A 24,199-nucleotide genomic window follows, 5' to 3' on the forward strand; every position below is an offset into this window, starting at 1 on the left:
TCAGGCTTAAAGTATTTTTACTGTAGTGCTACAGTACGCAACAGGTATGCATGAAGACATCGGGCGACGTCATGTTCTCTGTAGTTTCATTCCATATAACAAAAGTATCTGGCAGGTAGAATCCCCACGGCATGGCAGTAGAGTAGAAAACAGGGAAATGAAGAAAAAAAAAAAAGAATATACAAATAAAAGGTGTAAATAAAAGCATTCAAAGAGTCGAGATTCTTCATGTGCTCTCTGATTCTACTGGCAATTCAGCGTTAGAGAAGCAAGCGCACAGACCTGGCCTCTTTTAGCACAACTTATAATGGCTTACTCGCACTCATGTGCTCCCTCACGCTGACACATACACACACAGACACACACATCCATCCATGGGAGAGCGATTGTCACCCCTGGTCTCAGTCCTCCAAACTGAATTAGATTAGGAAAGTCTAGGTTAATCACCCAATAAATACATTCTGAAATCTCATTTTTTTAACACAGACCGCTTGACAAATATATACAAAGTGATTAAAAGATAAAAGTAACTCATTACTAAGTGTTTACATCATAAAACAGTGAACATGAACATGGTGTGGACCGAGATGCACACACACACAATCTCCTTCTATTAGGCCCAAGTATCCAATTTATTTATCTCCACTCGTTCTCTCCCTCTCTTCCGCCACATTCTGCTTCTTTACGTAACTGATTGTACACACGAGTGTCGTGGTCGAGACCAAAGCCTTTTGCGTTACTACTATCCCTTCAGCTACGGCACTACAGGCACACAAATTCAAAGACACTGTTTGGCTCTATGCCCCGCCTCGCTCCCATGATCCTTCCTTCTCGCGTGTCGCAACGAACGCACACAGTGCTCCCTGTAAACAAGTACTCTTTGTTCTGTCAGATTATAAATACTGTTTTGGTAAAATCATCATCATCATTAAAAGACGAGACAGAGTGTATTTGAGCGCATATCGATACAAAACACAAAGAATTGCACTGTTGGAAGATTTTCCTTCTTCGTTTCTATAGGTTGCGTTTTACTTCTTCTTCGTCTTCTTCTTTTTTGGCTTCAGCGTTAAGGCCCAAAAATCTGGAGTGGAAGGGGAGAAGGAGAAGTCCAAGCGGTGGTCTGCCTGCGCCCATAGGGCCCTACTGTGGACACGTACAACACACATACAAGCACACTCACAGATAAACAGTATTACAGGGCGATATAAAAAGACACTAAGGAATGGTGAAACATCCTCTCTGTCATTTCTTTTTGTGAAATCATTCTTCATCATACATTTCATCTTCATATTCTAAATCTTTTTAGCCGTGCTTGTCTCTCATCCCTCCTTTCCTGTCCAAAGTGCGTGGGTGCCGGTGCTGTTTCAGTCTGGCTACACTAGGGGGTGCCGTTTCTCTCAGCAGATGACTGACAGGCGGTGGCTGTGTTTATTGCTATAATGTCTGTGCTCCTCCCATCGTGGAGGAAACAAACGGGACAAAGTTGCCCTCCTGACACTGATCTGAGGTCTTTGCCCCCACTGCTGATTAGAGTCTGTGCTTTCTGGAAGGATCTCTTGTCAAATCAGTGCTGGAAGGAAACTCCCTCCCTGAGGAGCAGGCTCAGGTGAAGACGTAGTTGAGGAGGAGCTGAGAGAGGAGCAGAACACAGAGGATGAGACAGTGACGGCCTGTTAACGACACGCCGTCCTCTGTCTCCCTCTGACGAGCCAGCTGACGACTCAGGACCACCAGGTTCCTGCAGGGAGAGAGAGAGAGAGAGAAGGGTCAGACTCAAGTGTTCACAACCTGGGGGACGGCAATCCTCGAGGAGCCCCAGGATTAAACTCTCAAGATGAGGTTATTTTATTACAGTGATCTACAGCTGTGCACTCAGATGAAGAGTATCAAGTAAACTGTTTAATGTTTTAAGAATCGTGAAGCAAAAACATTGGCAACAAGTCTAGAACCTGCAGTAAAATCACCACAATAAAAAAATCTATCAAAATCAGCCCAGTAGAAAACACGATGTGTGTGTGTGTTGCTTTCACCTCTGAATATCCTGCTGCGTCTTCTGTATGGATGTGATGGAGGCTTCCATCAGGGCCATGTCCTTTATGTCTTTACTGCACCGTGCACACTGGTTTGAAAATCCTGGACACAAGACGTGTGGGAAAATGCAGTTAGGGTCAAGCAGTAAAAAAAAATAATACAAATTAAAGTGCATTGATTACATTTTGGGAACGTGGGGATAATTTGGTTCGTCGTCACAACTTCAACTGGCTGTTTGAGGGTTAAGACTTTGTTTTATGGTTAGGGTTAGAATTAAGTTTAGAGGTAGAGTTGAGGTTAGTCATTTAGGTGGGATGGTTAAGGTTACGGTAAAGCAGTAGTCACCAACCTTTTTGAGCCCAAGAGCACTTTTTAATTCCAAACATAAGCCGAGAGCTACCACCCTGATATCTTCCAAAAAACCCACTTAGGAGGGTCATATTTATTATTTTTTGCAATTTCTGTTAAAGGCTGAATGTACAAGAAATAAATATACACAAAGAGAGGCAGTTGTGCAACTTTTTCTATTCAATGACAATATTCAAATTAATATCAATTCATATTTACAATGCAAAATATGTAGCTTCTCAGTGCCACATCATGTTCTGCAGAGGAGCTGCTACTGCAGCACAATGTTTTTACATATAGGCTTTGATTTGAATATGGCCACAAATATGATTATTGCCTTGTATGAAAGAAGTCCCTTGTACTCAAATAAATACCAGTACTACACAGTATGAAGCCGTGCATCTTTTAGGCTCCCGCAAATATTTCACAATAAAAAAACCTTTTTAAACAAGGGAATGGATATCATTAACAAACTCTGGAGTGCTTTTATTTTGAAAAGGCTTACAGAAAGTGTTGCAACCATTTGTTTGTGACATAAATTCATCAGATAAACATAAAAACTCAGGTGAAAGATCATTTTCTCTGTTTATTCTGCTGTGAACCAAAATATTTATCTGACTATGACACAAATGTATTTACAACACTTTCCGAACCCGTTTCAAAGTAAAAGCACTCCAGCATTTCACTTTCTGAATCCACTCATTTCAGCAGTCAGCAGTAGCGGACACACAGCGCGTGTGAAAAACAGACAACCGACACACAGCTGATATGCGGCGCGACGACAGCCAGTGAGTCCAGAGAGTTGGGGGATCGACAGTGAAGACTGGCAGATCGACCGGTAGATCACGATCGACGGGTTGGCGACCACTGCTCCACATTGTGCCGCTTTGCCGTCGCAACAGTTGCCCCGCAAATGAGACACACACATTTTTCTTTCACTGTCGTAAAAAATAACTCTTCCTCCCAATCATTATGAAAATAGTATGTTTTCTTTCGCTTTTCTGCCATGTTTTCTTTAGTTTGGGGGGTAAAACCCACATCTAGCTCGCCATCGTTGTTGCTCACGCTAGCTTGTCTCAGCATAGAGTGAGATGGCGTTTTGACTTTTTTTTTTATTTCAAATTTCAGTTTTTCTTTTTTTTCTTAATTTTTAAATTTTTTTTTCTTTTTCTTTTTTTAATTTAGAGCATGCCTTGCGGGCGACTAGCAGGGTCCCTGCGGGCGACCAGGTGCCCACGGGCACCGTGTTGGCTACCTCTGCAGTAGAGGATTCATTATATCAATGAATGCCCTCTAAGTAGAAATGTGTGAGTGTGTACCCACCTTCATTGTCTGAGGACTCTTGTGTGGGTTCAGGTGTGGTGCTGCTGCTCTCTGTATTCTGGCTGCAGCTGGACGGTTGGCTGCTCGCCTTCCTGTGCTTCCCGTTCACCTCGGCCTGAGGAGACGAGGAGGAGGCTCAACATCGTTAACTTGTTCAAACTTTATAGCTGACAAATTGATAGTGAACTGCTGGTTCAACACTCTCTGAATATCACTCAAGCACATACTGTATATGAGAAAGTGAGAAAAAAATGGCTACTCATACTTGTCCTGTATATTTAGAGCATCTAAATATCAGGGACAGTTTGGTATGACAGGAAGTGAAGCAGCCTTCATTTTGATTAAGTGTCTATGACTCAGGATCAATAAAACAGTAGTTCAGCTCCAGCTGAGGTGTGTGTGATTGGGCTGACTGACCTTCTGTTGGCTGGTCCAGCTGTGGCTGTACGACAGTTCACTGTGTTGTCTCTGGCGTTTCTTGTGCGTCTGAATCACTCCGTCCTTCTCGAACTGAACCAGGCAGCGCTCAGGGTCCCACGGCCGCGTGCTGCCAAACAAGACATTATATTATCTCCACGTCTCCTCTCACTACTTGACAGCTCATCCCTTGTTTTGGTGACATGAAATGTTAACTACATACTGTGAGATTGCCTCTGTTTTATGTGCTTGGTGAGTGTGTGTGTTCTTACTCCATGTGACTGTAGGTCCAGTCGGAGGTGATGGGGTCCTGATTGAAAAGTCGTGAGGTATAGGCTTTGTCTCCTCTCTCCCTGGCCTCTTGCCGCTGAGCCTCCTCCAGCACAAACTTTTCCTGGGTGGCCCTCATCTGGTCCCGATCCATGATGGCACTGGTCACATGCTGCCACAGTCTATCAACACACACACACACACAGTGACATTAGATCCAAAGGTTGTAATTTAGCAATATATTTGTAACTGTTTACATGACATTATGGAAAAAAATTAATAGTTTTTCTTGAGAAGAATTAACTAATTAATCTCTGAATAGACTGATTATAGACCAGAGAGTACATTTACCTTGTCAAACACATGTGTAATTAACATTAAGAATGACAGCATTTCTTTTAGGTGAGTCAGAACTCTGGTATTGTCTAACCTGACACACCTGAATAAAAGCCTGTATTAATGGTAGTAGATACAACTGTGCTTAACCCTGCAATGACAAATCAAAATATTTGACTGTGAAAATTTCTTTAATGCTGTTTTCATGTCTGTCGAGTTCAAACTGAGTATTAATTCAATACATGGATGATAAAATATGTGGTTTACCTTTCAGACTCGAACTCTCCCTGCTGGTCGATCTGTACCACTTGTCTTTTGAGCCGGCTGTTGCGGATGTCTGCACTCGGGTTCCACAGCGACTCCTGCTGGCCGGAGCGCTTTTCATGAATGAACACCTCACTGTCCTGATTATAACAAAGATGAAAAAAAATATCTCAGCCTTGTTACACAAATCAGTTCATCACTACTTAAACGTGCCTATCAATGTTACAGGTTACAGGCTCCCTGTGAGGCTCCTGTAGTTCAATTGTCTCCCTTCTGCTGCTGCAGGCAAGAACAGAGTTTAAAGCTCTCACCCAATGTCCATCGACAGTGGCCAGCAGCTCCTCTCCGACAACGATCTTCCCGCTGATCTGATTCACGGAGCAGGAGCCTCCAAGGAAAGGCTGCGGTCAAAGTGATCAATACTTTTATTAAAATTACTGTGAAGCATCAGCTGCTAAATAGTCAACCAACTATTATGATGTAAGAAAAACAACTAGTCAAAGTAAATTTGGTTAAGGAATAAAAATTGTACCTTTAGTTTGAACTCCAGCTCTGTGAAACATTTGGTTTTCTCACACTCGATGGTGACCTTCCCGCCCAGCTCCAGTGTCATGGTGCCGTACAGGATACCTGCAGATGGCAGAATCACAGCATCAGATCAACCATGTTGATATGTGAGCGAGTTCGTTGATTGGATCGAAAAACAAGATAATTTACAACATCCTCAGAGTCCACACTCAGTGAATAAAGACATTGGACCTGACTTAGATTCCACCGATCATCCATGTCTAGAGTAGACCGATTTCATTGAATCTGCGGTAGATGAGTTTGTAGATTGACCTCCTGTTCTCACTGTACTGAAGCTATGTTTGGGAATGTAAGTGTGACAGTGAGGATTGTTTAATGTCTAAGGCACACAAACCTCTACATGATTATTATATCTAAAGAGATGATGCTGTATGAAGGAGATCATGGTAGTCATGGAAACTGAAGCCCTGTGGTTCAGCAACAAGAATATGAACAGATTTTGTGATAGAAATCGCGTAAATATTTACTGTAGACCCGTTACCTTTGCAGTGAGCGTAGGGCATTGTGATGACATACTCCTCATCTCTGCTGAGGAACAGCAGCTTCGCTTTTCCATCAAGAATAGCAGACAGAGAGTTTCCTACAGCAGAGGGACAGAAAAAAATCACAGTTCAAGAAAAGATCCTCCTTAAAAAGCTTCCACTGACAGACAGTTACTGTGCCTCTGAAGGAGCGCTTGGATCTTTTATTAGCTACGTACCATAGAACTTGGACTTAGCCAGGATGCTTCCACTAATAGAAAAACCATCTTTCCTATTGCAGATGTAAAAAGCAGAGATGGGCGGATGGTGGGACACCTGGCAGAGAAAAGGGAGAGAGAGGTGTCAGATACCCACTGGCATGTACTACATTTTACACTTGCTGCATTTGGTAGGTGTATTCACGTGTTCTAGCTAAGAATGTGGTTTCACCTGTTCAGCTATGTAGAAAGTGCAGCTGTTGGTGTCAGGGTGAAGCCAGCAGCAGCGGAAGGTCTCCCCCAGGATTGGGTTGTAAGGCTTCTTCAAACCCTGGAAAATCAAAAACACAGACCGATGTGAGAATCATCTGCCACAAACTGTTTTCTGTCTCAAGTCAAACGATGCTGAGGACCAATTACATTGCAGGTAATCACGGGACCAAATAGGCTACACTGATGACACTTTAACAGTTAAATCAAATAAGCCTCACTATGGAATTATGACTCATAAATTGGACTCAATAATTCAGTAGGTAAACCACAGTATTGATTAAGGTTGCTCTAATGAGAGGTTATCAATATTCTACCCATCCCTCTACAGTGGGTCCGTTAGCAGTAGTCAGACAACATCATTAGTTGTAATAGGTACATGTGGGGTGTTTTGCTGTGGGGGTTGAAGACATACTGTGATTGGCCGGTGAGTCCACACGCACGCAGCATGCTCTCATGGGCAAACAGGTGGAGCTGAGCGAATCAATGCGCTGCACACGGCTCAATAATGAGGTGAGATTTTACCAATATGTGGCGTTCGATGTTGATACAGTGGCGGAACACTCGAGATAAATCAACGTATGGGAAACACTTAAAAGATGCTAAATGCTGTAAAGCTGTGTACTGGACATTGATTTATTTCTAGCTACAAACTGTAGTTATCAGAGTAACCTTTCTGTCAGATCCAGCCAGACACAGAGTAATGGGAAGCACCAAGAAGATGTTAAATACTACAAAGATGGCCAACTTGTTTATCATCATTATCCCAAAACAGCTGTTGCAAAACGAGGGCTCATCTTGTGAACAGGGTTGGCATATTTAAAAGCCATTATGATTAAACTAACAAGCCAAAGAACAAATCTTACCTTAGGCTTCTTGTAGAAACCAGACAAGTACCATCTCAACACCTGCTTGATCCGACCATATGCACTCTCCTCCAGCACAGCTCTGTGGGGACGAGCAGAGACGTCAGACACGATTATAAAAAGATTCTTCCATCTGTCTTTGATGAAAATACTAAATGTGCACACACACACACACACACACACACACAGTATACAGTTACTGACTGTGAGAGCAGATCAGCGTGGTAGTAGTAGTCAGACAGCTTGTCCAGGAAGGAACGTGGCTCCAGGATGAAGGTGGGCAGCACCACCTTGGACAGGTCCATTCCCGGCCGCAGCTGCTTGAGCAGGGTCCAGATCAGACCCTTGTTCTCCTCGGATACAGTTTCAACCTGGGACGCCTCCCCAGCCTGAGGTAACACATACAAATGGAGGGAGGGTTGCATAAAAGCCTTGTGGTGGCATTGGTGGTTCTCTGCTCAGAAACCAGGGTTCAAGCAATTATATGTAATACTAATATATGCTTACTGGGGTAAAGTGTGCTGAACTAAGGTAGAGCTCTACATATGTCACAATAATCTTGGTGCTTCACCTCAGCCATCTCCTCTGTGCTCTGCTCTACATAGGCTGTGGCCTGTGGCCCGGGGGACAGCTCATCCGATTGGTCCATGTCACTCTCCTCTGTCAGCCTACCACCGTTCTCATTGGGCGTGGTGTCCCAGTCGTCGTGAGCCTCGCGCTCTGATTTGTCCGAAAAGCCGTCATGCTCCATGTGGTGATTGCCCAGCAGCACGGCGTCATTCAACCTAATAGTAAGAGAGGACAGGTGAACAGAAAGGTTAGAACCGTGTCAAGCAATCCTGATATTGAATCTGTGATGTTATCTTGTATCCGCCTCCTCGTGATGAGCAAGTTCACTGCATTAGACACCATCCACAATAAAAACCTGGTTGACCTGGAGGGTCTGAATGTAATAAATATGACCCTTCTGGTTGCCAGGACAACCACACAACCTCATCCTCCCTCCTTTCACATCTCCCACTTACCTGGTCTGAATGAGACTGATACACAGGCACGATTTACAGTATTTTATTTTGTTCACATACACGCTCACACGCATCCTTTCATAGATTTGTGCCAAACACACAAGTTATCATTTTCAAATCATGCATACGAACACAAACCCAGATCACAGACGTGTCAGCGATTTGACAAAGAGAACAAAGTTTACAAAAAGAGAAATAGTGATAAAAACAGACTCTAAATGGTCAAAGAAAAGAGAAGTGAAAATGAGAGGGGAGAGGAAGACAGGAAGATGCATGTGATTGCTAAAAAGGAACAATGATGATTCAAATCCTACAGCCATTATACAAGGCCAGAAAATGGACACCTGGGTGCACAGCGCACATCACAAAACGCACTCAGGGACATTCAGAGAAGGGCAAACAAGAAGAAATGAAAAACAGGTCTTCGTCCTATGTTTTACTCAAAGGTTTTAACTCAAATATTTCCCAATTGCGCCACAGTTTCAGTCCAAACGAATACAGTCAAACATTATGACAGTTTAGGACGTGTAGTGTGTGTCAAATGTTTGCAAAACCACAATCAATGAGATTGAGATTGTAATCATAGAAAACAAGGAATGAGCCTGTTTATCCAAACAACAACGGCAGAGAGTTAATTTGTCAAAATGCCCGAGGGCTCGACAGACCTGAAGAGTCACATTCCTGCACGCGGTGTGAATTACCAACCGACCAGTAAGGTTATTTATTGACCCAAACACGCCTTGGAACAGTAACAGCTTTCCTTACCTCAGAGACATAGAGCACACGGACAAACTCTTTCCCAGGAATCAAAACACCACCAGTGATGTCAGCAGTAAATCCAAACACAGACGAAGCCGCTCCTTATCTCCTCTGCTCTCCGCTGGAAAGGTTTTTTAATCTACAGACTAAAAAGGTGCTGTGTCGCTTCCTTGACACCGACACACCTGCTTCCTGAATGTGCGTGTGCAGTTTTCTGTCCGTGTCGGTTTGTGTGTGCGTGTGTGTGCGCGTGTGTGTGTGAGTGTGTGTCTGTAAAGGCTGGCAACGGCTGTGTTGCTGCCGTCCCTTTCTGGGTGGTGTATGTTTCACATTCTACTCCATCTTCCTGCTCCTCTGTCAGTCATGTGATCATACAGGCTGCTATGATTGGCTGAGAGAGGAGCAGGAGAGGAGGGAGAGCTATGATAGACGGCCAGAGGGCGGTTGAGCCATGGAGGAGGGAATAAAAGGAGGAGTAGAGGAGAGGAAATGGACGTGTAATGTATGACAGCAATGCTGACATTGCACATGAAACGACTGAAATTAATTAAAAAACCCAAACAATCATGTGCTGTATATCAGACAAATAATGAAATCACCACAAAAGCAAACAGGGTATGACTTTCTATAAATAGGGCCAGTAAGAGAAACTACATACACAACGTGGGCAGGTTGTACATTGTGTTTTGAATTTGGTGCTTTTTGAAACACAACAAATAATTAATTTCACATTCAGAGGTCAGTATGGGGTTGATGGCCTTGTTCACCACCACATTTAAAGTAGTTGATGAGGGAAAACTACTGATTCACTAATTCACTTTCCCAGTCAACATTGTGATACTACTAATTCAGTATCTAATACATTTATTTACATTTAAAAGTCTGCTAATAAAATATAATATAATATTATATAATATAATATTTTAAGAAAGGACATGTGGTTTTTAAAATTGACCATTAGACTGAATGAATTATTTACCTATGATGCAGAGCTGGTTGCCTGGGGCAACTGGGCAGCTAGTTATTACAGGATGATCTGTTTTTCCTTCGTGTCTTTGTTGATATCACAGCACAGCAGACAATTATGCTAAAATTATCTTTTAAAATATGCATACCTGGCTCAATGAATACAATCTCAACTGAACCAGACATGGAATAATGCAGACGTGATTTGCAGTTGTAATTTCCAGAGACCAACTGGAAAAGAGTTTGTCTATATTCAATGTGTTGCTGTGTTTAAATGATCCATTTAAAAAATGCGGAGATTAGGTTTCATACGCCGACTTCCAAATACAATAATTACACAGGTAGATCTATATTTGACTAGAGTGCTACGCATTACATAGCTAACACACCTAACACACCTAATGTTGTCTGCTGAATTGGGGACCATCTGGACACCATTAATATGTTTGCCAGCAATGCCAACATTCAAGTGCATGAATTGGCAAACACAACAACTTGATAGTGATTACAGGAAATATAGATCCTCCAATAACAAGCAATACATTTAAAATTGTTTTAAATTATATTAGACAGGTTTAGAGTACGCAGCTGTATCTGAGTGTATTTTACTCACTGTAGCAACTCTGTCTCAGTGAGTGCGGTAGACTGCAGCAGCTGGAGTATATGGGAGGACTCTGAAGACGTGCTGATATCTCCTTCTCTCCCTGCTTTGGCTGTCAGCTTGTAGAGACTGGAGCAGCTGAGAGCCAGCTCCAGGGCATCCATCCAGCATCGGCCTGGAGAGACGGACATATTTTAGAGAGGGGAAGGAGTACCTCCAGTAATGCACGAGCGAACGCGTCCAACCGAAACAACAACACACGAGACTCACCATCCGACTCTGAGGCAGCTCTGAAGATTAGGTAGTTGCTGGGTAGAGGCTGCGTGATGGAGCCAACGGTCTCTCCTTTGGGACCCTGAGCATATGGATAAAATGGTGACTCATGCTTCACACTGTTTCAGCTTTGTTTTACCAACAGAACTAAATGCCTCTCTTAAGGGCCATATTTCAGAATATAGTAGAAAATAGGACAGTATCGGGAATATCACTTGTAGAGAACTGAACAAGAGAATTATTACTTAGAAAAGAAAAATGTGAGTAAAAAAACTGCTAACAAAACAGAACAAAACGCAATTGCTCTTGTTTTCATCTTTCAATGCAGATAAAAACCTGTATTTTCCTTTTGTATTACGTTAGTATATTTTAACTAAAAGCTCCAGTCATGAAAATATTTTTTTATAGCTTCAGTGCAAAACAATTTCATGAGCAGCTATAAACTCCTAATTAGTAACAGTACATTCATTTCTTAGCTACATTGCTATCAGCCATGTCTCTTTTTGATACTCCCACTAGGAGGCACTCGAGAATTTTCCCAATCTCGGATGTAGAGGCATTATCAGTATTAGTATAAGCATAACAAAAACTGATTTGATTGATACTAACATCTAAACATTGTAGAATCAATTTATATCTTAGTCTGTCTCAGTATGTAGTCTTAGTAATGTGGTTCTCTAGATCATTTGCCACCACTGTGTTCACAGTAGGTCAGTGAGCCTGCAGCCATGTCTGACCTTAATAGCCCAGATAGATTTGTCCAGCGGATGAAAGAGCTTGAAACAGAAACCGTCCTTCTTTGAAGGTCTCTCGATCAGCTTGCATGCACTGAGGAGGATGGTGCCCACCCAGTGGTCTGTTTTGGGGGTCTTATAAATCAAAAGAACTCCAGGCTTCAGGGCACACCACAACTTGGTCCAACTCTTTAAAGAGCCTCGGATCTAAAGAACGATGAGGGATGAGAAGAGATCATTTTAGGATAATAACACGTAGGAAACCCAAGAAATATGATGCATCTTACAAAACACAATGGGAATAAAATGTTAAATGGAAAAAAAAAATCTTCTAAGCAGCAGAACTGTTCAAGTGTTGCAGCAGTATTTGTAACAAATACAGTTGTGATGATAAATATCTAAATGACAGATGATAGATAAAAGTCGCAACAGTTTGTTTGTCCGTGTAAAACTGAAACAAAATCCACGCACCTTTAGCCAGTTTGCCATGATGACAACACTGGGGTCCTTCAGTGCAGTGAACAGTTCTTTAGCTGCCCGTTTCTTCTCTTGCCTGTAATTCTGCTTTTGGACCTGAGAGACAAAAGACACACATGAATGAGTCATCAGTCTCACTGGTCAGAGGACTGGTGTGAAAGGGCCACTAGGTGGAGGCAGAGTCAAACACAATACTTGCATTCATACAGACATCCTGTTGCCTCTGGTTTTCAGTAACATGATTCATTATTTTATGCTGTATAAAGGGGTACACAGTAAAAACATTATTCATGGACATGTTTAAAAAAAAGATCCCAAATGGTTTGTGTACATTCGACCCACTGAGCGCAGAGTGACAGAGATACTGAGCTAAACTAAACAACAGTTCTCACAGTCACGCCAAGCAAGGAAGGGATGTGTCATGTACCTTGAGAGACTCCTTCCGAGCCAGCTTCTCTGTGGGGGAGGGACAGTCCTTCTCAACACCATTAAACATCCTGGACTCAGACTTAAGGAGAGAGCAGAGAGGACGATCAGAGGGGATGAAGAGGAGGGAGATAGGATATAAAATAAAGAAACAGTTGCTGTATACATTTTAGTTAAAAGTAGTTTAGTCTTATATCAAATCTAGGTTAATGATGATTATGATAAATTAATAATGTCCTGCAATAAGACTTAACTTGTTTGATTTGCTTGCATTATAAGAAAGCACATTATTTAATTGTTTCCTTTGCCACAGAGCACATTTGTTATTACACAACTTTGAGTGAAGCAGGTGGGCGGCCCCTCAGTAAAGCAACTTAGCCGACAGTCAGTTCTGCTGTTGTGACCACAAACCCACCGACTTCCTTGGTTAGACAGCAAAGTAAAATGACTGTTTGAGGGTCTCCACTGATCAGTGATTACAGATCAGAATCTCACTCGTTATCATGTGTTTTCACTGTCTAATATGAATTTACATAACCACCTGTGTGCCCATAAACAAAATGACTCAATATTATTTGGTGAGCCCACATAGGCAGTTAGGCTGATCTGTTTGTGTTAATAGACGCCATTCTTTAAGCATAATAAACAACTGTGATCTCAGTCTCCTTTTGTCCTATTAGGGCTTCCATGATGGAAAAGAGGGCAAAAGGCCACGGATGCAGCTGCACATGTGAATTATTTGAATTGTTCCACGTGTGAATAGGCAATACTGCGAGACGGAGCCAGACAAAGGGACAAGAGGAGAAGAGACGAGACAAAATGAGATTACACAGGTTGCCAGTGGAAACATTTATTGACCAGTCGTAATTAGTATGACTAAAGAATGGAAACAGATTGTTAGGACTAATACAGCATAAGCAAGATAGGCAGCGCTGGGACAATAAATGCCTGAGCTGCCAAATAAATGGCTTGTGGTGCTACAGACACAGTTCCCACCATGGCCCTAACACATAACAATGTGTTTTAAATGTGGATTTACCCCATTGTTGTGTCATGACTTCAAAATGTTAGTTATTACTATTTTCGTAAGAGTTTTATTTTTAGCAAAACAAAGAAATATGTTGCCCTGATGTTAAATGACTTCCTCTAAAAACAATGCATCAACAATTGTAGGTCAGTCCATTTAAAAGTCTTGTTTGTGTTTTAGGTTGTCATACTGTGGTTGATGAGAATAAAAGGAATGATCACAGAATACAAAGGCGAAGGCTCCGTGCTACAGAGAAGTGTTAAGGAGCCAACCAACCAGGTACTGTGTTCTTACCGTGCTGCCTGGTGATTGGGCAGGACTAAGTTCATTACTCAGCATGGAGAGGCCGTTCCTGTCTGTCTCACTGCCTGGTGGGAACCCACAACACACATCACATACAAATGAACTCAGTGAATCAACCTGCTGACAGACAGTTAAAGCATGGCAGCCCCAAAAGCACCTAATAAGCAGCAGCTGAGGTTGGTGGATTTTTATAGAATTAGTACAGTGCAGCAAAGTCTGCTGGGATCCACCAGCATATGTCATTGAAATATCTGATTTTGTCATATTCACATCCCACGTGTCTGCTTTGACCTCTTGGGTCATTTACCTGGGCTGAGGTCATAAAGATCGTTGTCTCCTCCATAAGACAAGTTCCGGGTGAGGGTGCGGGGGTCAATTTTGGGTGGGGAGGTGGCGTTGGGGCACAGAGAAAACCTCCGATGGAACAAATTCTCCTCCTTCATCTTGACAACCTGCTCGTCCTCTGCAGCAGGAGAAGCACAAGGGGAAGAGAGGAGGGAAGAAGAAAATTCAGATTAAAAAAAAAAAGATTTCAAATATAATTCTGATATGTTCAAATATTAGATTTTACAAACATTTCAATGATGTAATTTATCCTCTAATCGTGTTTTTTCTCCTGAATCTGATCCTTGTTGTTTTCTATCTCAGACTCTGAGCTCTCAAATGCCATCCTAGATCCGTGTATCTGGACCCCCACCTTCTCTCTTCACTCCTACACTAACAAAGACCCCCACTGTATGAGGACATGTCAGCCTGTCAACATAATGGCACTGTGCGTGGCAGTGACAGGCGGTTCAGACTGCACATTGTTAGAGTATATGACAGACAGAGGCCCCACCAAGTCCCAGTGTCCACAGAGACTCACTGTCCAAGACGACACCCACCGCCTTTACCACTACTCCTCCATCCTCCACATCGTCTGCAAAATGACTTCACTCAAAAGACAAATAATGTTCGTCTTCACTCGACGAGGAGCCAGTCCACAAATAAAGCACTCAACAAAAGGAGGAAATGCAGCTACTGCAGACGTGTGCATGATGAAGCTGTGGCTCTGCAGCTTCATGTCACTGTGCTGTGGTCAATTTGCAGAGGTGAGTGGATGAGTCATATTTTCAGGTCACCCTGCCCACATCAAGTGGACAAAAACAAGTTCACGCGCACACGCGCACACGCGCACACGCACACACGCACACACACACACACACACACACACCACACACACCACAACACACAACACACAACACACACACACACGACCCTCTGACTTGCAGCCTACAGACCAGTCTAAATGTCTTCAACATCAGACAACAGAGAGTAAATTGACATCATCAAAACTGATCTACCAACTGGGAAAAACTTCACAGGAAATCATCACGTAGACGAATCGAAGCTTCCACAAAAGGTCAAGCGTTTGTCCAGCTGCAAATGACCTTCGCCCTTTTTGACCATCATAGTGCAGCTTAGACCAATCCCTCTTTTCAGCTGTGTAAACACAGAAACCAATCAGGAATACACAGACTTTACACAAGACTGCACGCACAGTCAGAGCTGTGCCAAGACAAGTCTTCTGTAAGGATGTGTTGTTAACGTGTTTATTTTTTTCTCTTTTCTACCTGAGGTACACTTCGCCCCTCTGTTCCAGTTTTTAGCTACTAACAACTTTTTAACTATCCATACAAACTGCATCACAGCTTTTTCCAGACGGATGATTATGCTTCTTCAAACAGGTGGTGAGCTGATCATTGAAAATCAGAGCTGACGGTCAAACACTGAGTTTAATGGAGCGTAGCTGTTACCACCTGGGACTGCCTGGATGGACACAATGTGCTCTGCTCTGATCAATATAATCCTGTTCATTTTCTCTCAGTGCACAAACAAACACACACAGCAGTAGAGACCCTCTGACTCACAGCCTACAGACCAGTCTTGCCTACAAGTCCTCAATTACAACATCAGGGAACAGCGTGTTACATAAAATTCATTCATAGAAGGAGTTTTCACAGACTGATTCATCTTTTTTAACTCTCCCGCATTTTTCAACTGTGATTACAAAGGTGCAAGTGCAGTGTTTATGCCAGTAAGTGATAGAGATGAAACCTGTGGGTTGACAATGGCTTGAAACTGAAATTGGAAACCGCATGTGGTGCTGCAGGAGCTGCGGTGGTTAGAAAATGGTACCCTCCCTCTAGAAGTATATACATGTTCATATTAAAAATACACAGGAACACTCACATCCGTGTACTCGTCACACCACTCCCTGCTTCCCTCTGTGACTCATTCTCTCAACCGCCACACTCTCCTCTCATTTCTGATCTTGCAATCTCCTCTGTGCATTTCTTCTTCTTGCCCTCTGCTCTTTTGTCCTTTCAAAGAGCTCCAGCAATGGAAAACCAAGATATGAGTGAAAAGGTAAATTTATTTATCTCTTCCGAAAAAAGGAGCCTTATTTGTCCTTGAGGAGCAGGTCTATAAATAGCCTTCTATTGCTGCAGTGCATGTGTGTATGTGTAGCACAGTGCTGAACCCTGAGTGGGGTGCAGGCTGCATGGAAAAGAGCTTGAGGCATTAGCATTACACAACGGTGAGCACAATGGACCGCCAAACTGTGCAGACGGACGCACACACAAAATCAATATATCAGTTACAATACAGGCTGGTCAAAATGTAGGCAGACACACAAACTGACAGGACAAACCAACCACAGCTGGTTCTCACAGCTGCAGGGAGAAAGACTGTGTGTATGGGATGAGCACGTTACGCAGTCTAGACTGAGCACGGGTGTGGCATCCATTGCCGACTTGTGTTGTGTGTGGGCCTGTCAGTTAAGGATATAGAGGACATAGCAGTAGTGTTTGGGTGTGTGTGTGTGTGTGTGTGTGTTCTGTGCATACGTGACCATGTGTGCCTCTCGTGTTGCTGCAAAACAGGAGGATTACACATGCACATGATGTAGCGTCAAGGAGGAGAGAAAAAATGCTCCTCTCCAAATAGCCAATCCCTGCAACAGCGGTGGAGCAGGCCGCCTTCATTGCGCATTACACACAAACACATGTGGATAAATGCACAGAACACACGCACACACGCACACACATATATGAAGTTGTGCTTGAATTAGAGACCGCACCAAAATAGTTAAGTGTGTGAGAGAGAAAGCATCACATTCATTCACATCTGTGGGGGTGTAAATGTGTGCGTAACAGTCTTCCTCTCACTGCAAAACACTGCCTGACTGAAAAGTGTTCAGTGCTGTGTAATTCCCACACTCTGCAACAGCCACAGCAACACTCTTTTCAAGTCGTTCATTCAAGTAACAATCTGCAATACATGAATCTGTTCGTGATGCTTAATACATGCTGGGTGCATGAACACGATGTTCTTCTTACAGGAGACCAACAGTTAAAATATTAACACGGCATGATCAAAATTAAATGAGGACACACTGAGTGGTTTTCATGTCCAGATATAAATCTTTGGCTGCCGTGAAGTCAGAGATGCAGTGTGTTTAAAAGGGAAGGAATCATTGGGAAAGGAAACATATCTTTGATATCAACAGCAAAAATCCACAGTGATAGATCAGTGGGAACCATATTAGTGTGGCTCTAATAAGTACCAGTGTTTCCCATTAATTATCTAGACTGTGGCGGACTACCATATTCAAATTTTTCTTGCCACAGTTTCGTTATGATCCACAGGAAATGTTTTTCACATAAGAGATCTGTGACTTAGTGTTTTGCTCCATTGCTCCATTGTATAGCTGTGAGCAGCGCTATTTGCAGAATGCTTGCACGTCCAAAAAACTGTTACTGAGAGACAATCCTAAATGTTAAACCCCGAAACCGCAATAAATTGAATGAATTATTTGGGAAATATTGAATTCAAATAATAAAATGGAAATAATAGAATAACTTTTTGTGACGTGTTTGGGAGGAAAACTGAAATAAAAGGAACCTCTGTTCTTTTCTCTGTGAGCAAGAATATAAGGTTTGTAAGGACACATTATAAATTAAGAAGAAAATGTGAGAATCTAATGGGGATCTTAGGAGAAATAAAGCATGATTTTGCTTAAAGTCATTAACCTTGCTCGACATGGAAACACAGCATGCAATCTTTCTACACCTTTAACTTTCAGACCTACGTGCACACAGCACATTAAGTTTGCCCAGCTACGCCAACATTAACTTCATCCGTGCTACACAGGTGCTAGGCTAATATTTACCCTGTGATAGGAACATCTTGTGGAAAAGATAACAGTGAGGTAGCAGCATCAGAGCGGTCAACAACACGCATTCCTGTGTCAAACATTAACCTTGATCTGCCGAATGAAGGACAGATAGAACAACAACAATAACACCATGTGACCTGCTGTCACATGGCACACACTTAGTATTCTCTAAAAGACGGGAGGAAGAGGGAGGGAAAACAGAGGACGTGTCTGGAAATAAACATGTTCTAACCTGTACATTGGTGACATGCTTGACTGATCTAACTTGATCAAGTCTCTCTGGGATACAAGGTCTGGCTTCACATAAACATTTCCACAAACAGTCAACCCCTGTATGAGACTCTGGCTGAGACACAGTTTACTTAATTGATTGAGTACACATACACGTGACATTGGAGCCTTGGGGAAATATGGTTTTGGCAGTAGCCCTTAACTCCATGACCCCGTCTCTGCACCGACACAGCCCCAAAGAGGAAAAGAGGATCCTTTCAGATTGACCTGGTGTGGACAAACTTTTCTCCTCATAAAACTCACACTGACATGAGTGCTGCTTTATTAGTCAACACAACGTACAGTCTAATTATAGAGCAAATGTTGCTTTACCTGTTTCCCATGTTCAGTGTCTCTTTAACTAGTGTGGTATTCTGCATTAGTGACATCATAGTGAAACACTTTCTTTAAAAAAAGAAAGAAAGAAAATATAAAAGACCAAACACTATTTTTTGTATATAAAGAATGTGGACAACTGCTCAGTGCTCATGGTTGGCTGTTATCTTCCAGACTATGGATCTATTTATAGTGAGTAAAATCTGGATATTTAGCTTTAAAAATTGATGTGAAGGCATCTGATTAAAATTAGAAAATTAACATTCTTTACACCACCTCACTTTTTCATTGTAACTTGTGACAGTTCACACGAGCTGAATGATAAAATCAACAAGAATTACACAATGCCGCTCTGACAGCTGGGCTTGAATGTGGCTCTGACTAAAAGAAAACTCCCCGACGTGTGTACGTGTTTATCTTCATGTACATGCAGCAGTATGTGTTTGGCTTATGTGTGAGAGTGTAAGAGCCTTGCAGCATCAAGCCAGCTGTTGCTAATATGATGACACAGATTAAGTCCAGACACTCCCTGCATCTTTCCATCGCTCCCTCTATCCTCCCTTCAGCACCCCCAACCCTGTTAGCCCCCTGTCTCCAGTGACGACAGGACTAATGGACTGCCATATGACCTAGATTTACACCAATAGGCTGTTGCCATGTACAGTGTGTAAATCAGTGATGAAGGAAGCAACCTGCTGTAGTGAGAAGACTACTTAAAAAAACAGTTCAATGGGGACAGTGGGTATCTGCATGAAAACAAGCAAGACGTGCAGATATTTATTCTTCCATTCGCTCAAGTCCAGTGCATTTCAAACTCTGCCTACGCTGCTGCTGAGGCAGGTTATTTCCAGACAACGTTTTTATCATCACAATGTTCACCTCTTCTGTTTGCTGGTACAATTTCCCTTTAAAATGAATTCCTCATACACTAGCACATTTTGACCAAAGCCCAAACAAGGTAGTTGGAAATTATGGTCTGTGCAAATGAATCATCACAGAAAAGTCAGAAATAAAATTATAAATTTTGGTGCCAAATCAATTAACCTAAAGTATAAAATCACTGTGAAAATGTATTTAAATTTCATCCTTTAACACAAGTTGACCCTGGGGTTGCCATTGTATGTGTAATGTTTTAAGAGGCTATGTGAGTTTTTGCTATTGCTACAGAGCCAACATTAGAATTAACGGTTGTTAATTTATCAATCCAGCCAGAAACCTTGTGGCTTCAGCATCAAAGTTTAATCCTTTATGCCAAGAACTGTCTCCAGCGATGGAAAATTACTTCTTTTCTTCTACTGAGCAAGCTAACCAGCTAGCCCCGGCAACCTATCAAATCACATTCCAAGTAGCCCTGTTCAGTGAATGTATAACTTCTTGCTTTGTAGACTCAACAATGTCTAAAGCTCTTGGTCTGCGACCGTCACCATCATCCACTCCAGCAATAAACCATGTTTAGCAGCAGAGAAAACATACGTATAGCACATTCAAGCATTATGTGTAAGGATAAAAGCATTACATTAAGAATTTGGGTCAACCGATGGCACAGTCACCCAGTGCAAGTGTGTTCATTCACCTCACTTTAGATCATAAAACTGTTATAACACTGGCCAAAGGTCAGTTCCAGCAAATATATACAACTACTTTGACTAAACTGAAGCAATAAAAAAATCACAACGGTTACATATCAACATGTGTTACAACCTATAAAAAAATGGGAGAGGTGGCCTTGAAAACTGTTACTGACTACTATTTCGAAGATGTTTGATATGGATAAGATCTAAAAATCTTCAAAGAAACAAATGAAAAGACCAAAACTAATGCGAGGACATGCAGAAGACAGAACTAGGTCTGCTGTTACTGTTTTAAAAAATTGAGACACGTGGTCTAATTCTGTGACTCTGTGGGAGGACGTGTGGTTTAGTTCTATTCTGAGTCATGTGGAGGGGTGCATGTGTATTTTAAGGACCTCAGATGGAGAAAATGCCTTCCAGCCAGACATCCCATTTGATCTTCCTTTAAATAGGAAACCCCTTTGTTCTGTTGGAGGTGCGGTGGTCAACATCCACCCTGTTACAACTAGAGTGCCCCTGCATAAGGCTGGAGTAATTAATGCAACTGCCCTGCATGCTGCTATTATATGTCCATATTTTTGTCCTGCCCTCAAGTTTTTACTCACCCAGTGGAGCACTTCAGCTTCTAAGTAGTCCACGAACATTTCGAGAGGTTATCCCAAGTTCTTGCCCAACTGCAACCCGAGCATGATGGGCCAGAGCTTTGTCAATTAAGCCGAGTGCCTTCACTATACTTTTAGCTTGAGGAGACACAACCTCCCTCTGTACACAGAGACTTCTGCCAGGGAGAAGGAAGGAGCAATGTAAATTGCTGTAAATGAGACAGTGGGTTCCCTACAAGGGGTGGAAGAGATCCTGGTTTAGGGCAGAGGGTGAAAAGAAGATTGCAAAGATTTTTCAAATTGTATCTGAAAACTGAGCCAGAGAAACAACTACATCAAAACACTATAGCCGTGTTCACAGACGTGCTCGAAACAGCATAAAATCCTCTGCATTATTCAGGCCAGAGGTGAAGGAGCTGGGTGCGGCAGACGGACGTGACGTATTAACTCTGCTGCAGAAATCATGTGATCGTGTTTACAGCACCCGAACACCGTCATCGGCTCTTATCTTCACAAACTCTCTTGACATCCTCATCGGTGTCTTCGATGTGTGTTACACCGCTTTTTCACCAGAAGATACTGTATTTTCATTTTTGTGTCTGTCGCGTGTTAGAAGCGCCTTCAACCCCCCACTCGCTCGAACACAGCAGGGGATTCCCTGCTGTGTTCTCACATTGACCGGATTTCTACGGACTTTACACTAGGAGGTCAGGCGGATTAAGTCTGCAGAAACTATGGAGCATCTCGCTTGGATGTTCGCGTTCACACGTGCAAAAATAAGAAGGAACTGCAGAGTCCAGTGCATGTTTGAAAGCAGCTTATGTATGTTATTATGCAAATACCAAACAGGATTCCCTTCTTGGATCTCTCACTGTCCACCTTAGGCTCTAATGCATGTGTCCATGTGACCTGTTCATGTTCCTACATTAAGGCCTTCGCTTTCTGCTACAAATAATCCAAATGAACAAATGTTGACCATGCACACACGCTAAAATATGTGCCTAAAATACAAACCAACCACAAAATACATCAAACTCACTGCTCAATTCGCAGCAGTTGTCATTTCAAATGTAACAGTATTATTTTTATATTCCTCCACGCGACATTTATCTAATTTACATTCCATAATTTCCCAAATTGGGATCAAAAATACATCTATCTATCTATGTCTGTTTTCATATCTAATCCTCACAAAGCCACAGACAAATCCCTGATGGAGAATCAAGCTAGTCAGACCAAAAACAACCAAGTTCATATGTTTTCATTACTGTTTTGATGAAGCAGACATGTCACCCTTTTTGATAAAAAGACTGCAACATCGTTTTTTTAAATGACCACCCATTGAGGCAGCTTATTGCCTCTACCTCTTTTATACATGGACCTTCTTTAACTCAAGAAAAAAAACACTCTACAAACGCAGCCACACTATCTAAAGAAAAGTCTAAAAATGACGAATGCAGCGCTTATTTCTTTTGACAGACTTCAGATTTGTTATTATAAACCTCATGAATGATTTGTTCACATTTGCTTTCACAGAAAACCTTTGAATTAGAGAGTAAGTCCCCAGCCACACACTGGAGTGGAGTTTGACCTGACAGATCAAGCCAGCTGGCTGTCTATATGGCTGGATCCAGGCCAGGGGTAGCTATGTGTGAGAACCAGCCTTAGGCAAGCCTAGCTGGGCTGAGCTGTTGGCCGAGAAGTGGTGCCAAGCATGCCCTCTTTGTTTACATCCAAATGTAACAACAGACAAGGACACATTGACACATTTATATATACACACAGAGAGAGAGGATAACTAAACATCAGAGGACCTCAGTTCTGTACTTTGAGAGGCTGTAGCCATGACTTTCACTTGCACTGACACATCCTCTCTTGGTTTCTTTTTTTCATGTTGTTTCTCCTCTTGGAGCATCAAGGACACAAAGTACGGCACCACTTTAACACACTTAAGGATACTCTCTGTGTCAGTGGAGTTAACCTGAACAGAAACAGATCTTAAAGCTCTTGATGTTCAAATGTCAGCATCTTCACAGTGATTTCCAAGTACAGCACATTCATGGACTGCGATGCATTGACACACAGACACACAGCCGGTCCTGCAGTAATATCATTCCGGCCATAAGGGCCGCAGGGTAAGATGTTGAGCACATCATATAACATAGACACAGTCCTGTCCTGATCAAGGTTTTTTTGGAATCTTTTCATATTGGGTATCTGCCAATACCAAGTCCAACCCCAAACTTAATTTGCATGACCTAATGCTGATTAAAAAAAGCACATGTATCTAACAAATTAATAACAAGGTCATAGACTAGGTAAACTCACACAAATAATGAAATGAATGACAGTTAATTGCAAACACGCTCTGTTTACTCGTAGTTGTGCAGTTCTAGTTCTTTTCTGAAAACTATCTTTATGAACAACGGCAAGCAGTGAGGCCACAAACTGACAAGTCATGTTTGATTCAGACGCGCCATCAAGTTAATTAGTTGTCGCTGAAACAACAAACTAGCCTGTTTGTTATTTCAACAGACGGTGCCGAAGACCAGATAAAAACGTGAGGCTGCGGCTGAATACTTTCTGCACTGCTTTACTTAGAAAACAAAATGAGCTCGTGTCCACTTAGACCAACAATGCAAATTATTTTTGCTAAAGATTATTAGTATGGGATTTTTATTAAAAATATAACCCACCATAGCAATCCCAACTGTCATGGTCCATTGGGATGTTTCACTGTCCACATCGTCACAGTAAAACGGTAAACTGCCCAACCCTACAGGGTCAACAGTGATTTACTGTCAGTTTTCATTTACTGTGTATGTTTGAGAACATGGCAGTATGTTGCTGAAAAAGAAAAACCTACTAATCTAAGAGATTTAATGCTAAAGCAGTGCCCAGTGCCTCGTCTACCTCACCGTCAGCTCTAAATGCCACAACTGCATGTCCACTCCCAAAGCTGAAAAAGTCAAGGCAAAAGAGCAACGTATCAGCCAATTTTACTCATCATATTGCACTTTGAATTATACATAAGGGCTATGCAAATTGGATTCACTGCTCCACTTCAAGCAGCAGCAGTGATTTAAAGGCCCTGTTCCACCCTGACAAGGCCTTTTTATAGAGCTGAAAAGCTCTGTGGCAGAGAGGGAAATAATAAGCTGCAGTGTTTGCAGAGGAAGAGCAACAGATATAGAAGAAAGGAAGAGAAAATTAGC

At 42.3% G+C, this 24,199-nt stretch overlaps 1 protein-coding gene across 3 annotated transcripts in view; it reads right to left on the reverse strand.

Moving 5' to 3' along the window:
- Positions 1-24,199, reverse strand: part of osbpl5 (oxysterol binding protein-like 5) — a 39,111-nt gene continuing 14,912 nt past the window's right edge. For 2 of the 3 annotated variants that reach the window (XM_035156699.2, XM_035156698.2), the window contains 21 exons: positions 14,291-14,446; positions 13,975-14,048; positions 12,655-12,735; positions 12,222-12,323; positions 11,754-11,957; positions 11,014-11,098; positions 10,756-10,918; positions 7,964-8,177; positions 7,597-7,781; positions 7,393-7,474; positions 6,489-6,587; positions 6,278-6,374; positions 6,059-6,157; positions 5,522-5,619; positions 5,301-5,390; positions 4,993-5,129; positions 4,392-4,571; positions 4,120-4,249; positions 3,703-3,817; positions 2,031-2,133; positions 1-1,738 (listed from right to left, as the gene is read on the reverse strand). In XM_035156699.2, coding sequence (XP_035012590.1) covers positions 1,603-1,738; positions 2,031-2,133; positions 3,703-3,817; positions 4,120-4,249; positions 4,392-4,571; positions 4,993-5,129; positions 5,301-5,390; positions 5,522-5,619; positions 6,059-6,157; positions 6,278-6,374; positions 6,489-6,587; positions 7,393-7,474; positions 7,597-7,781; positions 7,964-8,177; positions 10,756-10,918; positions 11,014-11,098; positions 11,754-11,957; positions 12,222-12,323; positions 12,655-12,735; positions 13,975-14,048; positions 14,291-14,426 — 2,610 coding nt within the window. In that variant the 5' untranslated portion in view covers positions 14,427-14,446 and the 3' untranslated portion in view covers positions 1-1,602. Of the gene's footprint in view, positions 1,739-2,030; positions 2,134-3,702; positions 3,818-4,119; positions 4,250-4,391; positions 4,572-4,992; positions 5,130-5,300; positions 5,391-5,521; positions 5,620-6,058; positions 6,158-6,277; positions 6,375-6,488; positions 6,588-7,392; positions 7,475-7,596; positions 7,782-7,963; positions 8,178-10,755; positions 10,919-11,013; positions 11,099-11,753; positions 11,958-12,221; positions 12,324-12,654; positions 12,736-13,974; positions 14,049-14,290; positions 14,447-24,199 lie in introns of those variants that run through there. The other variant, XM_035156700.2, reaches the window with a different exon arrangement.

The sequence above is a fragment of the Hippoglossus stenolepis genome, chromosome 5, assembly GCF_022539355.2.
Source record: "Hippoglossus stenolepis isolate QCI-W04-F060 chromosome 5, HSTE1.2, whole genome shotgun sequence".
Lineage (NCBI taxonomy): Eukaryota > Metazoa > Chordata > Actinopteri > Pleuronectiformes > Pleuronectidae > Hippoglossus > Hippoglossus stenolepis.